Here is a 16,053-nt window from a genome sequence, read left to right as displayed (position 1 = left end):
TTCCTCTTGCTTTACATTTTGTATTCTAGTTTTATTTATAGGTGGCTGGATATTGGGGTCGGTGATAGACTGATAGTACAACCTTTCCTAGTTTCGTGTAATGTATAATATATTGTTTTTTTTCCTTCTTAATATCAAGAATGTTTGCTGGATTCTAATGTGAGAAACTTTTTTTTTAATGAGTTGACATAGAGAAATTCAACGGACAATTATGCTAAATTCGCTGTAATTTTTTTGACTGGTCATGTTTTACAGGGAAAAAAAATCATGGAGATGATGTTAATTCATTTCTTTTCTTTTTAACCCAAAAATGAGTGAAAATTAACAACAAAATGTCAAAACAGTTTTACGTAGTATTATTTATACATCATTCCGAAAACTTTAAATTTCTGGGACCACTGAAATATTTTAGCTCAAAAGAGTTAGATCTCTTCTCTACCTCACTAAAGAGGTGATTGTGATATTGTTTTTTATTCTTAAAAGGTTAAGAGGATAACTTACTGCAGTTTTCTCTAGAGAAAAGTTTTAATTTCTCAACAAGTAATGTTTCAAACAGCTGTCAATGCTGTAGAAGGGCTTATAACCATCTCGCATATCCATGGAGGCGAGTCTTCAGTTTCTATTCACGGTGTACAAATTATTTATATAATTATGTCATTTATACGGTAATTATCAGTAAACTCTATAATAAACAAAAATAATAACTAATCTGTTATTGCAAGTTAAACAACACCTATAATATAAATGATGTCTTGCGATAATTTCATATATTTTAACATTATTTACCCTACTTATTTATTATTTGGATGCTAATTTGTGTGATAATTGCGCTTAATAGAGCTTATTTCACGTGTAGGAATGCTTGGACACGAATTTGAGAAAAGTTGCACGAAATGGTACCTCAGAGCTACAAAATTGAGCAATAAAAGAAGACGTGCAAGGCAATGAAAAGTCATAACTATAGACAGTGCAAGGCATTGCCCAGGGCACTGTCATTAGGGCCCCAGACAGTGCCTCGCGCAGAAATATTGGTGCCCCAGATAGTGCCTCGCGCCGATGATGCCATCCGAGCAAATTTTAATTCCTCACTAGTTTTGGATATGTAGATTTTAGCCCCTATCCTATAAATACCTCTTAAAGTTAGTTTTTGAAGGGTTAGACATCATTAGAGAGGCAAGAGGCTTTGGAAGCACGAATCACTCGAGTTTTTCTCTTTGCTTTCCTTTTATTTGTAGTTTGATGCTCTTAGATATTACTATGATTATATATCTACCCAATTATGAGTAGCTAAACCCGTCATCTAGGGTTGATGGAACCAATTGTTGGATGAAGTCTTGATTGTGTTTTGATGTAATTGAGCCATTATTACCCTTTAATTATTCAACTATGTGTTTCTTGTGATTAATTGAAGGGCCCTTGATTAATCGTGTCTAGTTATCTTGTGTTGCTTGAGAAAGAACACTTGAGTAGATTGTTGTTGAACAACGCCGCTTCCGAGTAAGTTAAGAGATTAATTACTTGAATTTAAAAGCGGGATTAGAGATAACGAAGGTTTGGTGTGATATTTATCAGTTGTCCAAATTGTCAACTAGAGTAGTTCGAGAGAATATTTCTAGTAAATTATCATAATTGGTCGGGAGATACTTGCGATAAATAAGAACTCATCATCGTTAGAGAGTGTTACAGCGAGATTCTAGCTAGCGTGTCATGAATTAATCCGACAATTGGGAAAATCATAAACCCTAGATCTTTTTATCCTTGATTCAACCTCATTCTTGCAAGTTAATAATTTTTATTGTCATTTTTTCTTAGTTAAGTAGTTTTTATTAATTCACAAATAAAATCTTGAACTCTGAAAGTTGTCTGAGCTTATCATTAGTGATATGCAGAATAGCCTAATAGACACTTCTCTTTGCTCGGTTTTGACATCTCGGTCCCCATACTTAACGAAGTTTCATCTAGATACCTCTACTCGTTCAAACGTAATATTTTAAACACTTCTGACTATGTGTGTTCCTCAATCGCCTTATTGTATTATCCATGCCAGATAAAAATATTCCACGTCATTATTTTTATTCATAAAAATTATTTTTGAGAAAAAAAACAAGTTGAATCCTAAAGTTTTCTCTCACAAGCACCTTCAAGACTTTCTTTGTTTGATAATCAGCCATTTGAGAACCAAAATTCATCATCTCATATTCTCTTTTAATTCTGAACCAAAATCCATCATTTCTCTTTCTTAATGTTTGCAAAACCAAATTAGCCGGTTTTCCATAGAAATCCAATCAACATTTCATTTTGTTCATTTTCATTGAAATCAAATATAATAAAAGTATCCAATTTATTATGTGTAAAATTCTTTGTATGATACCTTCAGATCTTGACCCCAAAAAAGAAAAAGAAAAAAGATCATAGACGCGAACGACCCCTGCAAAACGACCGAAAAATTCATAGCGACCTCTCCTCCATTTTTCTCTTTCTTACTTTCCGAAAATAATGTCAAAAACCCAATCCTCTATATAGTAGACCTTGAAATTAGTAAACAAGAATCTTCAAATAAGTGAAAAATCAAAATTCCATCTCCTAAATCAAGTCACCAGAAAATCCACCATGTTTGAAAACCCTAAATCTGAAACTTTATTTTTAACAAAAAATCCCTCTATTGCTGCATATATTCAACTTGATTTTGAGGCTAACTGGAAGAGACAAGGGAGAGGAGAAAGGGATAGAAAGAAAAGAAAATTGGAGAGGCAGAAGAAAAGATAGGTTGATTGGGGGGGGGGGGGTAAAAAGAGAAAAAAAATGGGAGGGGGGAAGGACCTCGATGGGGTGAAATTCTCTGTGTAAGAATACTTTTTTTTACTCTTTTTTCTTTTCTTTTCAGTTTTTGGTATTTTTAATTAAAATCACCAAATTTTACTCGCTTCTTAAAGCGTGTAATCACGCGTTTTATCCAACTCAGCAAAGCAAATATCACATAGGCTTGGTCAATGGTTAGAAGGGTTTAAAATATTATGTTTGACCGAGTAGAGGTGTCTAGATGAAACTTCATTAAGTATGGGGACCGGGATGTCAAAATCGAATAAGTAGAGGTGTCTATTAGGCTATTCTGCCTTAGTGATACTAAAAAGTTATAGCAAATAGGTTAGTTCCCTATGGGATTCGACTCCGAACTCTTGAACCGGATTATTTTTATAGAGACCGCTTAGTTCTTTTTATAAGGCATAGTTGGGCGTTATCAAATTTTGGCGTCGTTGCTGGGGAACTAACGGTGTTATTCGTTACAACTTGAAGGAATTACTAAGATTTTTATCTTAGATCAATTTTCCGTGGTGCTAAAAATATTTCTATTGAAATTCTCACGTTTGAATTTTTTTGTGCCTCAGGTGCATGCCTATAAGCTCCTTGAGAACTGGTGAACTATTTGAAGGTCTATCAGATCCCAAAAAAGCATTCAGGATATTGAATCGGGCTAACAAGAAGGGCAAACAGCTAAAACAGAACGAACAAATCGAAATTGAAATTGGTGACGTCAAGAACGTCAACGGGAACAATATAAATAATCAAGTTGACCCAAACATCAAAGTAGTAGCACCATTGGTGCCGGAGGCTGCTCTATATGATTGGGCGCAACCAACTGCTGACAATCTAGCAACTGCAATTGCAGTCCCTCCGATACAAGCGGGGACTTTTCAAATTACAAATAACATGCTGCACTTGCTACAGAACAAAGGGTTGTTCTCCGGGTCTTACATCGAAGACCCACATCAACATCTGAAGAATTTTCTATCAATTTGTGTCACTCAAAGACAGCTGAATGTGACATCTGAAGCAATAAGATTGTTACTATTTCCTTTCTCAGTGATTGGGGAGGCTCAAACTTGGCTGAATTTGCTCCCAATAAACTACATTGCTACATGGAAGGAACTAGTCAAACAATTCTTAAATAAGTTCTATCCACCCAACAAAACTGCAAGGTAAATTGATGAGATATTGCAGTTCAGGCAGAAACTAACTGAAACTTTGCAAGAAACCTGGGAGAGGTTTAAGGGTATATTGGTGAAGTGTCCACACCATGGCATCCCGAATCAGATGCTAGGACTGAGATTCTATATGGGTTTGGCTGACAGTCTGAAGGCCAATGTAGATGCTTCAGCCAGAGGTGCATTCTTGAGCAAATCATTCACAGAGTGTAAGATTCTTCTGACAAGATGGCTCAAAATTCAGATTGGATGACGAGAAATACGACACACACTCCAATAGTGCATTCTGTTGCACTTGACCCAAACAATACAAATGAAGAAAACATAGCCACTCTCAAGACCCAGATGAGCTTGCTGACAAAGAAAATTGATGAGATGGTCACGAAAAAGGTTCATAGTGTTGACACAACACTTGGAGGCCTATGCACTCCTTGCATCAATCAGTCGTATATTTGCTCGTGGAGTGGAGAGAATGATAACCAGGGCTTCAGAGAAGACATGAATTACGTAAATAATTTTGGGGGTCAGTGACAAGGTGGAAAGCAATGGGGACCTCAAAATCAGTAGCACAGACCAACCCAGCAACAGTACAATACCAATCCTTGGAGAGCACGACCACAAGGCCAAGTTGTGCCCTATCAAAGGCAACAGGGTTATAATCAGCAGCACCAGCAACAACTGGCTTACCAACAGCCTCATCAATAGCATGTGACCAGACAGGACGACAGTAATATGATAGAAATCAAGGGCATAGTACAACAAATCATTGGAATGGAAGGATGCAAGAAAAGTTAGCCGCACATGACTCGGCTATTAAAGGCATTGAAACTCAGTTAGGCCATCTGTCCATGACTTTGAACAATCGTCCACAAGGAACGTTGCCTGAAAACACAAACATCAATCCAAAATAGCAGAACCCGAATTAGTTAATGGCAGTGAGTCTCAGGAATGGAAGGAATTTGGACAGAGAGAAAGAAGTTGCTCAATCTAATAGAGACGTCGTGCCACTTACTCCAGTGCCATTCGAGATCGATGAGTCGACAGAGCTCACAGAGATTGTAATTGAACAAGCACAAGTTGACAAAGGCAAAGAGAAAGAAATTGAATAGCTCCCAGAACAGGTAGTGGAAAAGACTTCTAATTAGGAAAAGACACAGGGCAGTGGGCAGAAGCTAATTCCAGCACCATTCCCTCAAAGGTTGGCAAAACTTAAGAAAGATGATCAATACAGGAAATTCATGGAAATACTCAGACAGATTCAATTGAATATTCCACAAATGGATGCCTTGAGGGAAATGCCAGGTTATGCAAAAATGATGAAGGATTTGATGCCGCGAAAGTTTGACTTCCAGGACCTGTCTACTATAACTCTAACTCAAACTTGTAGTGCGGTAGTGAAAAGACCTATGGCTCAAAAATTGTCTGATCCTTGTAGTTTCACTGTCCCATGCACAATTGGAAGTTATGCTTTTGCTAAAGCATTGTGTGACTTGGGAGTCAGTATCAACTTGATGCCCTTGTCAATCTACACAAAATTAGGCACTGGCAGAGCTAAACCGACCTCAATGTTGCTGCAACTGGATGATCGCACAGTGAAAAGGCCAACAGGAATTCTGGATGATGTGCTCGTCCAAGTGGGGAAGTTTGTATTTCATGCTGATTTCGCTATTCTTGACTGTCAAGTTGACGAAGAAATACCCATAATTTTGGGAAGGTCGTTCTTAGCCACTAGGAAAGCATTGATTGACTGTGAGACTGGAGAGTTGAAAATAAGGTCGAATAATGAAGAAATAATATTCAATATTCAACAATCTATGAGGAGGCTCAGCGAATTTGCAAATTGTTCGCTAGTGGAGGTAGTTGATGTAATACTACAAGAGGAGGATGAGACCCTTAATGTCAGAGACCCAATAGAAGTTTGCTTGATGAATTTGGAAGATGTGGATGGTGAAGAGTTAGCAGAGTGGGTTATGGCTGTCGAAGGTCAAGGGTTTTGAAAAAGGGAACCCCAGTTCGAGCCACTACACTTAGAAGAAAGAGAAACACCACCTGCAAAGCCGACAATAGAGGATCCACCACAGTTGGAACTGAAACCGCTTCCAACTCACCTCAGGTATGCTTTCTTAGGGCCTAACTCTACTTTACCTGTTATTATCTCAACTGGTACAGGTAGAACAACTCTTATAGGTGTTATAGGAATGTAAGACTCCCATTGGTTGGACCATGGCAGACATATATGGTATCAACTCGGCCTTTTGCATGCACAAAATTCTCTTGGAAGAGGGGCAAAAACCTTCCAGGGAACATCAAAGAAGGCTGAACCCGAATATGAAGGAAGTGGTGAAGAAGAAAGTGATTAAGTGGTTGGATGCGGGCATTATTTTTCCGATCTCGGATAGCGGTTGGGTAAGCCCAGTCCAATATGTTCCGAAGAAAGGTGGTATGACTGTTGTACAAAATGAGAATAATGAGTTTATCTCTACTCGTACAGTCATGGGCTGGCGAATTTGCATGGATTATAGAAAACTGAACACTGCCACCCGGAAAGACCACTTTCCCATGCCATTCATTGACCAAATGTTGGATAGATTGGCAGGGAGGTCTCACTTCTGCTTTCTGGATGGATATTCGGGGTACAATCATATCACAATAGCCCCTGAGGATAGAGAGAAAACGTCATTTACTTGTCCGTATGGCATCTTTGTCTTTCAGAGAATGTCGTTTGGCCTGTGCAACGCACAGGCCACTTTCCAAAGGTGTATGTTAGCCATTTTTACTGATATAGTTGAAGATATTATGGAAGTCTTTATGGATGATTTCTCAGTGGTGGGGAATTCATTCGATGACTGTCTTCACAATTTGAGAAGAGTGTTGAAAAGGTGTGGAGACAAACCTAGTGCTGAACTGGGAGAAGTGCCATTTTATGGTACAAGAAGGCATAATTTTGGGGCATCGAGGGTCAGGTAATAGTATTGAGGTCGACCATGCTAAGGTTGACGTAATTTAGAAGTTTCCACTGCCCACTTCGGTCAAGACAGTAAGAAGTTTCCTTGAGCACACCGGTTTCTACAGGCGATTTATAAAGAATTTCTCTAAAATTGCTAATCCCTCGTGTAAACTGCTTGAAAAGGATCACCCCTTTGTGTTTTCTGATGATTGCAGGTTAGCATTTGAGGAGCTAAAGAAGAGACTGGTGACTACACCAATCATCGTTGCACCCGACTGGGAGCAGCCGTTTGAGCTCATGTGTGATGCGAGTGACTATGCTATATGAGCGGTTTTGGGGCAGCGAAAGGATAAAATGGTGCACCCAATTTACTATGCATGCCGAATGCTAAGCGGTGCACAACTCATTTATACCGTGACTAATAAAGAGATGTTAGTTGTGGTATTTGTATTCGACAAATTCAGGTCTTATTTTATAGGTCCAAAGTGATTGTTTATACTAACCATGCAACACTTAGGTACTTGATAGCCAAGAAGGAGTTAAAGCCACGCTTGATCCGTTGGGTTCTTTTGCTAAGAGAATTCGATTTGGAGATACACGATAGGAAAGGAACGGAGAACCAAGTGGCAGAAAATCTTTCATGGTTGGAGGGAGCTGAAAAGAAAGTAGAGGTTGAAGATATAACAGAGACAGTCCCGGATGAACAATTACTAGTAGTGGCAATGGAGGAGACACCTTGGTATGCTGACATTGCTAACTATTTGGCTAGTGGTATTGTACCTTATGAACTCTCTTCGATTCAAAAGAAAAGGTTCTTTCGTGATTGTTGGTCTTATTACTGGGATGAACCTTTACTTTTTAATATATGTGTGGATAACATGATCCGGAGGTGTATCCCCGAGAAAGATCAGTCTTCTATTTTACAGGCTTGCCACGCTTCACAATATGGTGGGCACTTTGGAGGAATTTGGATAGATGCGAAGGTGTTGGAATCAGGTTTGTATTGGCCGACTTTATTCAAGGATGCACATGCCTGGGTGAAAAGTTGTGATGAGTGCCAAAGGACCGGTAACATATCTCGCTGTCACAAGATGCCGATAACTACAATTCAAGGGGTGGAAGTGTTTGATGTGTGGGGGATTGATTTTATGGGACCATTTGTCAGCTCGTATGTTAACAAGTACATAGTACTAGCAGTTGACTATGTCTCGAAATGGGTTGAAGCAGTGTCTCTTCCAACAAATGATGCCAAGGGAGTGATAGGATTTCTAAGGAAAAATATTTTCACACGGTTTGGCACTCCGAGAGATATAATCAGTGATGGTGGAACTCAATTCTACAATAGAGCATTTGCAAGGCTGTTAGAAAAGTATGGAGTTCTCTATAAGGTTGCCACACCTTACCACCCGCAAACGAGCAGGCAAGTGGAAGTGTCCAACTGGGAAATCAAAAGTGTCCTGACTAAGACAGTGAATGCAACTCGAACTGATTGGGCAAGGAAGTTGGATGATGCTTTATGGGCTTACCGCACAACATTTAAAACTCCAATTGGTATGTCTCCGTACAAGTTGGTATTTGGAAAACATGCCATCTTCTGGTGGAGCTTGAGCATAAAGCCTTATGGGAACTATGGTAGTTGAATTTGATTATGGAAACCACGGGCACAAGTAGAGTTACAGAGTTACATGAACTCCCGAGTTCCGGTTCCAAGCATTCGAGAGTACGAGATTGTATAAAGAAAGGATGAAGATGATGCATGATAAGCACATTCTAGATAAGAACTTCAAACCCGGATATCTAGTATTGTTATACAACTCGAGATTGAGATTATTTTTGAGTAAGATGAAATCTAGATGGTCGGGACCATTTAGAGTTGTGCAGGTATTCCCAAGTGAAGCGATAGAAATTGAGTCCGACAATGGAACGAATAAGTTTAAAGTGAATGGGCAAAGGTTAAAACACTACCTTGGAATGATTGAAGAAAAATGGGAGAAAGATGTGATGTACTTGGAAGAGCCCCAATATGTGAGCGAAGTGTAATCCTGAAAGTCTGGGTCGTGCCACGGTGCTAAATCAGGTGCTTCCTGGGAGGCAACCCATTGTTATGTTGTACTCGTCATGCCATGACGTTAACTAAGGCGCTTATTGGGAGGCAACCTAACTCATAGCGTAGAGTTAGTTTAGTTTTAGTTTTTAATATAGTTTGATGTTGAGGCGGACTAACAGGTGAGTTTTGTGTGCATTTGAAGTGTTTTTATAGGTAGTGGAGCTACGTGGAAGGAAGATGTGCTCGGGTTCCTAAACAAGCTAAAAGGTTGCAAAAACGAACAAGAAAACATCGAGCCATCGCAAGGCGAAGTCCAAATGATAAGTTTTGCACGTCTCGTGTTACCTAGCGAGGCAGTGACCAGACGCCGCCCTAGACCCCTCCCCGCACTGAGTTTTCAATGCCTCCCACGCCACCTTGCGCTGTCCAAAGCACTAAAGTCAGCGAGCCTGAGGGCGCCTTGCGGCATCTCACGGCCTCCCCGCATGCCGCCTCGTGCCAAGGCCTAGGTAAGTAAAAAAAATTTATTTAACCCACCCCAACCCAATTAAAATAACAACAACATTAACACCCCTCTCTTATAAAACCAACACGACCCCAACATCCAGAACAAAGAGAAACAAAAAAAACCTTCTACCTAACCCTAACCCCACTGTCCCATTTCCAAAGCGAGAGGAAAATCCAAGTTCTCAAGTTGCCATCCCACCCCACTGCCTCGCCTCTCTTTCTCACGCAACCTACGTATGATTTTCTCTTTCTCACTCCTCTATTCTCTCTTTTTCTATGTAAATTCTAGTTTGTGGGTAATATGCTCTACAAGGTACAACAATAGTGCAATTGTGCTAAAAAATAATTTCCAACCCCAAATACCTCATAGGATATATTGTGACTGTTGTAACGAGTGTTTCACACTCGAATTCCCAAGCCGATTTGGGAGGGTGGAGCAATTCTTCACCCACAAAGAAACTCACACGCAAATAATGCATACAAGGTGTTCGATAAATTGCCTCATTGAGATTGATTGTTTTGTGTTAGGTAAGCATGATTGATATGAAAACCTAAGTGTGGGGTGACTTTACGGAGTTGGGGTGGATTGATAAAGTGTGTTTGCAATGACATACGGGCTATGTGTATTGCCAAAATTTCGATGCTAATACACTTACTTTATGAAGGCGAAGTTTGAGTAGCCTATGGTTTAAAGTAATTAGCATATCTTAGAGCTTTAAGTGTGGGGTCACTCCGACCTTATTTTTGCGATAGTTGTTTTTCCTTGCATTGACAGTTGGCATGGTTGACAGTTACGTGCAATATAGGTCGTCCAACAGTTAGTTCTAAGTCACCGGCTAAGGCCAACGCACCACCAAAGACAAAGGCTACCTCGTTAAGCCCACCGCCAAATAAAAGAACCAGAGTTGAGGCTACGTCTAGTAGTCACAGTGGTAAAGGAAAACAAGTGGCTTGTACTTCTACCGGGGCACAACCTCAAGAGAGAGCGACTCGTGAGTATGGCATCAAGAGTGTGCCCCCGTCTGGGAGAGCATTTTACAGTAAGTGTCGCCCAAACTCATATCTCCCTGATTTTGCAGTTAATGAGCACAGATTGAAATCCTGTTACCCTCCGATTTGGGAAAGAAAACATGAACTAGGACTGGATTTTGTATTTAAAAATCCGAGAGAGGCTAACTTTAGCTTAGTGCGCGAGTCGTGTGGAACATTGAGGATAAGGAGAAATTGGTACCTATTCGTGGGAGGTTGATTGATATTTTGGCTAGTGCACTATGTAGATTCTTGGATGCCCCTGATGTCCCATGTAGTCCGTTGTGTGACTTTATTGACCGGCCTGCTTACAGAGATATTAGGCACACATTGTGTCTTGTTAATTCGAATGCGATGTGGACACGGGACAAGAGATACAACACCTGTACTTCTTTTCCTAAAGTCAAGTTTACAAAAATTGCTAAAGTATGGTTGCGCTTAGTGAACACGAGACTACTTCCATGTGATCATGATTATGTTGTTGTCCGAGAGAGAGTATGTCTAGTGTATTTCTTGATGAAAGGGTGGCCGGTGAATGTGGGCCAGTTGATACGTAGTCATAAGGCACAATCTAGAAAGGGAACGCTTACTAGGATATTCTTTGTGAATCTGCTTACGCAATACTTGCATAAAGAGCAGGTAGATGAGGAGCCCCAGTTTGACATGTTTCTTCCAGTCACATCTCGAGATACCGACATTACTGTTATTCGTGGGCCAGATGAGGAAGATGGTACGATATTGACTACAGCGGAGCGTCAGGCTCGCGATGAGAGTGTCCTAGCTCATTTGCATGGGATGTTGGATTTGCAGTTGAGGACTGGAGGTAGTCCTGCTACTTCATAGGAGAGGACTCAGTTGACTGAGCGATTTCGGCTTAACACACCAGCACAACGATTGGTTAGTTTAGCTGCGGGTCAGGGGGTTCCACCAGAAGAAGATATCAACACTCCAGAGCATTCGGTACAGGGTGACGAGGAGCAGGTTGATCCAACAGTTGAGCCAATGGTTGATGCCACTGGTGTGGATCTGGGTGATAATGTTGATGATTGTGATGAGGCTGACCAAGCCTTCTTCGATGAGGGCCATAATCTAGAGGATTGATCAGGGAGTTCTTATTCACCTTTTCTACTTTAATTATGCATTGGGGACACTGCATGTTTTAAGTGTGGGGTGGGTAACTCTCATTGTGCATAGTAGGAATAGATTAGTAACCATATTAGCTTCTTATATTTTAAATTTTTAACTTCTTATATTTTTAATTTCTAGTATATTTAAGGATACTCTAGAATAGTATTGAGTAATGTAGTAGTTTTTTTTAATTATTATTTTCGAAAACAAAAACCAGAAAAACAAATAGAAAGATAGAAAAAAATAGACTATTCCCAACGATAGATCCCCTAGACAGTTTTCTTGAGGGATTAAAGTCTAAACAAAAGAATACAAAAACAAATTGGAAAATAGAAAAATACAAAAATATATCTTTTTATTCTTCCTAGGTAGTAATAATCCCCCGTGATTTTTCTTCGTGCCTCGATTCTTTTCCATGGGATATAACTTGAACCGGGTAGTAGTTTTTATTTTTTTTTATCTTTAGAGTAGTATGTAGGAAATAAAGGAGAAGAAATGATGTGATTCATATCTTTTGACTTATTTCATGGTTGCATACTTAGGTTATGGCATGTGTTTCACCTTCCCTTAGCTTTAAATATATGATGATGCCTTGGCAAAAATAGTATGTGGTATAACTTCTATGTCTCGGTTGCTTGACTTGTGTTTACTTTGTGCTTTATGCTTAATATATCTCTTGGCTTTGTGAATACTGGTTTGATTGAGAGTCCGAATGAAACTGTCCTTATTGAATCATGTGCCATGTGTTAAGTGAGTTCTTTGCATAGTCCATGTTATTGCATTTGAGTCTAGAACTTGCCCGGAATGTGAATTGAATCGAAATCCTAGGTGTTGCTCGGTTTAAAAAGTGATGTTAGACTTTCTTTGATCTTTTTGAGTTTGTTGTCTATCACAAATAAAATCATCCCTAATTACCCTTTTGAGCCTATAAGCCTTTCTTTTGGCACCTGCATTACAAGCCTATCCCCTTTTATTATTAATTGAATCATTTTGATCCTTAGACCTCTTAAAGTATTTGAATTGCAAAGAGAGCGCTAAAAAAAAGTAATGAGAAAACTTGGGGTAGCTTTTGAGTGGAACCAATAGAAGAAAATAAAATCCACTAGCGGCAAAGCAAAAAATACAAAAAAAAAAAGAAAGAAAGAAAGAAAAAAGAGAAGAATAATGAATAAATAATGGTTTCTTATTTTTTCTAGTGGATGTGATATGAAGTGATGTGTAAAAAAGAAGGAAAAATATTTTGGGGTGAACTATCTTGTGATGATTGAAGTAGATTGAAGGAATTGCGCTTAAAAATTGAATACGTGATGTGTTAAAGTGCTTAGGAGGGTTAGCCACTATATCCCAAATATATCCTACCCGTCCCTTAGCCCACATTACAACCATAATAAGTCCTAGTTGATTTCAGACTAAGCGGGCCTACATTAGTAGATGTTTACATAATGGGCAAGCCTATAGTACCTTTTGCGTGAATGTGACTTCTTTGAGAGAGTGGGTGATTTTTCTTCATATGTGTGAGTCCTTAAAATATATTCGATCATGTGATTTGGATGTGTGGACTACTTACTCTTTTATTTTAGTGTGACGGCACATGCTTTCACAAATGATATGTAACATTATTAGACTTCTCTATTAGATTAAGTATTCAAACCTCAGGTGCATTGTGACATTGAGTTAGTTATCGAGGCTAGGATTTTTATAGCCATATTGTTCCTATGTTTGACATTTTGAAATTGGGCATAAGTACGAGAAGTGTATTTTGAATATATATGCTAGAGCTTAATTGTTGCTATCAACCATGGTCATAGGTGTAGTGTGTTGTGAATGTGTGGGTTGTTGGGTCCTTGAAGAGGAGGTGTTTAGTTGGTTGACTCGAGGGAGAGCAACATTTAAGTGTGGGGTGTTGATGTCATGCGATAATTTCATATATTTTGATATTATTTACCCTACTTGCATGTTGTTTGGATGCTAATTTGTGCGACAATTGCTCTTAATAGAGCTTTTTTCACGTGTAGGAATGCTTGGACATGAATTGGAGAAAAGTTGTACGAAATGGTACCTCAGAGCTACAAAATGGAGCAATAAAAGAAGACGTGCAAGGCAAAGAAAAGTCATGGCTATAGACAGTGTAAGGCATTGTCTAGGACACTGCCATTGGCACCCAAGACAGTGCCTTTCTTAAACAATGGCGCCATAGACAGTGCCTCGCACAGAAATATTGGTGCCCCAGACAGTGCCTCACGCCGACGATGCCATCCGAGCAAATTTTAATTCCTCACTAGTTTTGGACATGTTGATTTCTGCCCCTACCCTATAAATACCTCTTAAATTTAGTTTTTGAAGGGTTATACATCATTAGAGAGGCAAGAGGCTACGAAATACTTTGGAAGCACGAATCACTCGAGTTTTTGTCTTTGCTTTCATTTTATTTGTAGTTTAATGCTCTTAGATATTACTATGATTATCTATCCAATTATGAGTAACTAAACCAGTCATCTAGAGTTGATGGAACCAATTGTTGGATGGAGCCTTGATTGTGTTTTGATATAATTGAGCCGTTATTACTCTTTAATTGTTCAACTATGTGTTTCTTGTGATTAACTAAAGGGCCCTTGATTAATCGTATCTAGTTATCTTGTGTTGCTTGATAAAGAACACTTGAGTAGATTGTTGTTGAACAACGCCACTTCCGAGTAAACTAAGAAATTAATTACTTGAATTTAAAAGCAGGATTAGAGATAACGAAGCTTTGGTGCGATATTTTTGAGTTGTACAAATTGTCAACTAGAGTAGTTCGAGAGAATACTTCTAGTAAATTATCGTAATTGATCGAGAGATAATTGCGACAGATAAGAACTCATCCTCGTTAGAGAGTGTTACAGTGAGATTATAGCTAGCGTGTCATGAATTAATCCGATAATTGGGGAAATCATAAACCCTAGATCTTTTTATCCTTGATTCAACCTCAATCTTGCTAGTTCATAGTTTTTATTGTCATTTTTTTTAGTTAAGTAATTTTTATTAATTCACAAATCAAATCTTGAACTCTGAAAGTTGTCTGAGCTTATCATTAGTGATACTAAAAAATTATAGCAAATAGGTTAGTTCCCTATGGGATTCGACTCCGGACTCTTGAACCGAATATTTTTGCATCGACTGTTTAGTCCTTTTTATAAGGCATAGTTGGGCGTGATCAATAAACAAGATTTACAATGTTAGTAGACATAAATTAAAACCACATCTATAATGACCCGACTGGTCATTTTGAGCATTTACACTTTGCTTGGTTGTTTGAGGGCATGAGTAGCTTAGTATGATGTAATATGACTTATGTGAATCGTCGGTTTTGGTTTTCAGGTTATTCAGAATTGATTTGAAAGAATGATTCTCAGCTAGAAGCTTTAAATTTGAAAGAGTCGACCAAGTTTAACTTTTTGTGAATTTGAATCGGGAACGGAGTTTTGATGGTTCTGTTAGCTCCGTTGGGTTATTTTGGACTTAGGAGCACGTTTGGATTGTGATTCGGAGGTCCGTAGTGGAATTTGGCTTGAAATGGCGAAAGTTAAATTTTTGGGAAGTATGACCGGGGGGTTGACTTTTTGATATCGGGGTCGGATTCCGATTCTGGAAGTTGGAGTAGGTCTGTAATGTTGAATATGACTTGTGTGCAAAATTTTAGGTCAATCGGGCATGGTTTGGTATAATTCAGCATCATTTGTAGAATTCGGAAGCTTAGAAGTTCTTTAGGCTTGAATCCTGGTGTAATCGGTGTTTTGGTATTGTTTTGAGTGATTCGAAGGTTCGACTAAGTTCGTATTGGGTTATATGACTTGTTGGCATGTTTGGTTGAGGTCCCGGGTGCCTCAGGTATATTTCGGGTGGTTAACGAACTTGATATTTTTTTTGAGTTGATGAAGCAGCTGAAGAGCTGCTGCTACTGGTGTAACCGCACCTGCGGAGTGCGCACCGCAGGTGCGAGCACACAGAAGCGTGGCATGAATTGAAGATGCGGGCAAGTCCATGAAGGACAAGGATCGCAGGTGCGAAGAATTTCCCGCACCTGCGGTAGTGCAGATGCGGACAAGTGGACGCAGGTGCAGGGGCAGCTAGGAGAGATTGACTCCGCAGAAGCGAGGCCAGGGCCGCAGATGCGCGTTCGTAGGTGCGGAACCTGGAGCGCAGGTGCGGGCCCTGGAGGTGCAAGTGACTTCTGCAGAAGCGGCATTTTCACCGCAGATGCGGCGTCGCAGGTGCCACAATAGGCCCGCAGATGCGAAAAGTCTGGGCAGAAGATTTATAAGCAAGGGTTCGCGATTTTAGTCTTATTTCAACATTTTGGACTCGGACTTAGGCGATTTTGGAGAAGCTTTTTGAGGTGATTACTGAGGTAAGATTCTTGTACTCGTTTTGGA

The 16,053-nt window shown here is 39.5% G+C and overlaps 1 protein-coding gene across 1 annotated transcript; it reads left to right on the top strand.

Moving 5' to 3' along the window:
• The first annotated feature begins 4,912 nt into the window (after positions 1–4,912).
• Positions 4,913–5,980, top strand: LOC104100224 (uncharacterized). Its single transcript, XM_070195962.1, has 2 exons — positions 4,913–5,041; positions 5,129–5,980. Exons 1-2 carry the CDS (start codon positions 4,913–4,915, stop codon positions 5,978–5,980), a joined length of 981 nt encoding a protein of 326 aa, XP_070052063.1.
• Positions 5,981–16,053: the final 10,073 nt, after the last annotated feature.

The sequence above is a fragment of the Nicotiana tomentosiformis genome, chromosome 1 (genome assembly GCF_000390325.3).
Source record: "Nicotiana tomentosiformis chromosome 1, ASM39032v3, whole genome shotgun sequence".
Taxonomy (NCBI): Eukaryota; Viridiplantae; Streptophyta; class Magnoliopsida; order Solanales; family Solanaceae; genus Nicotiana; species Nicotiana tomentosiformis.
The sequence above is the reverse complement of the archived record's forward strand: the minus strand, read 5'-3'. Positions and strand labels throughout refer to the sequence as shown.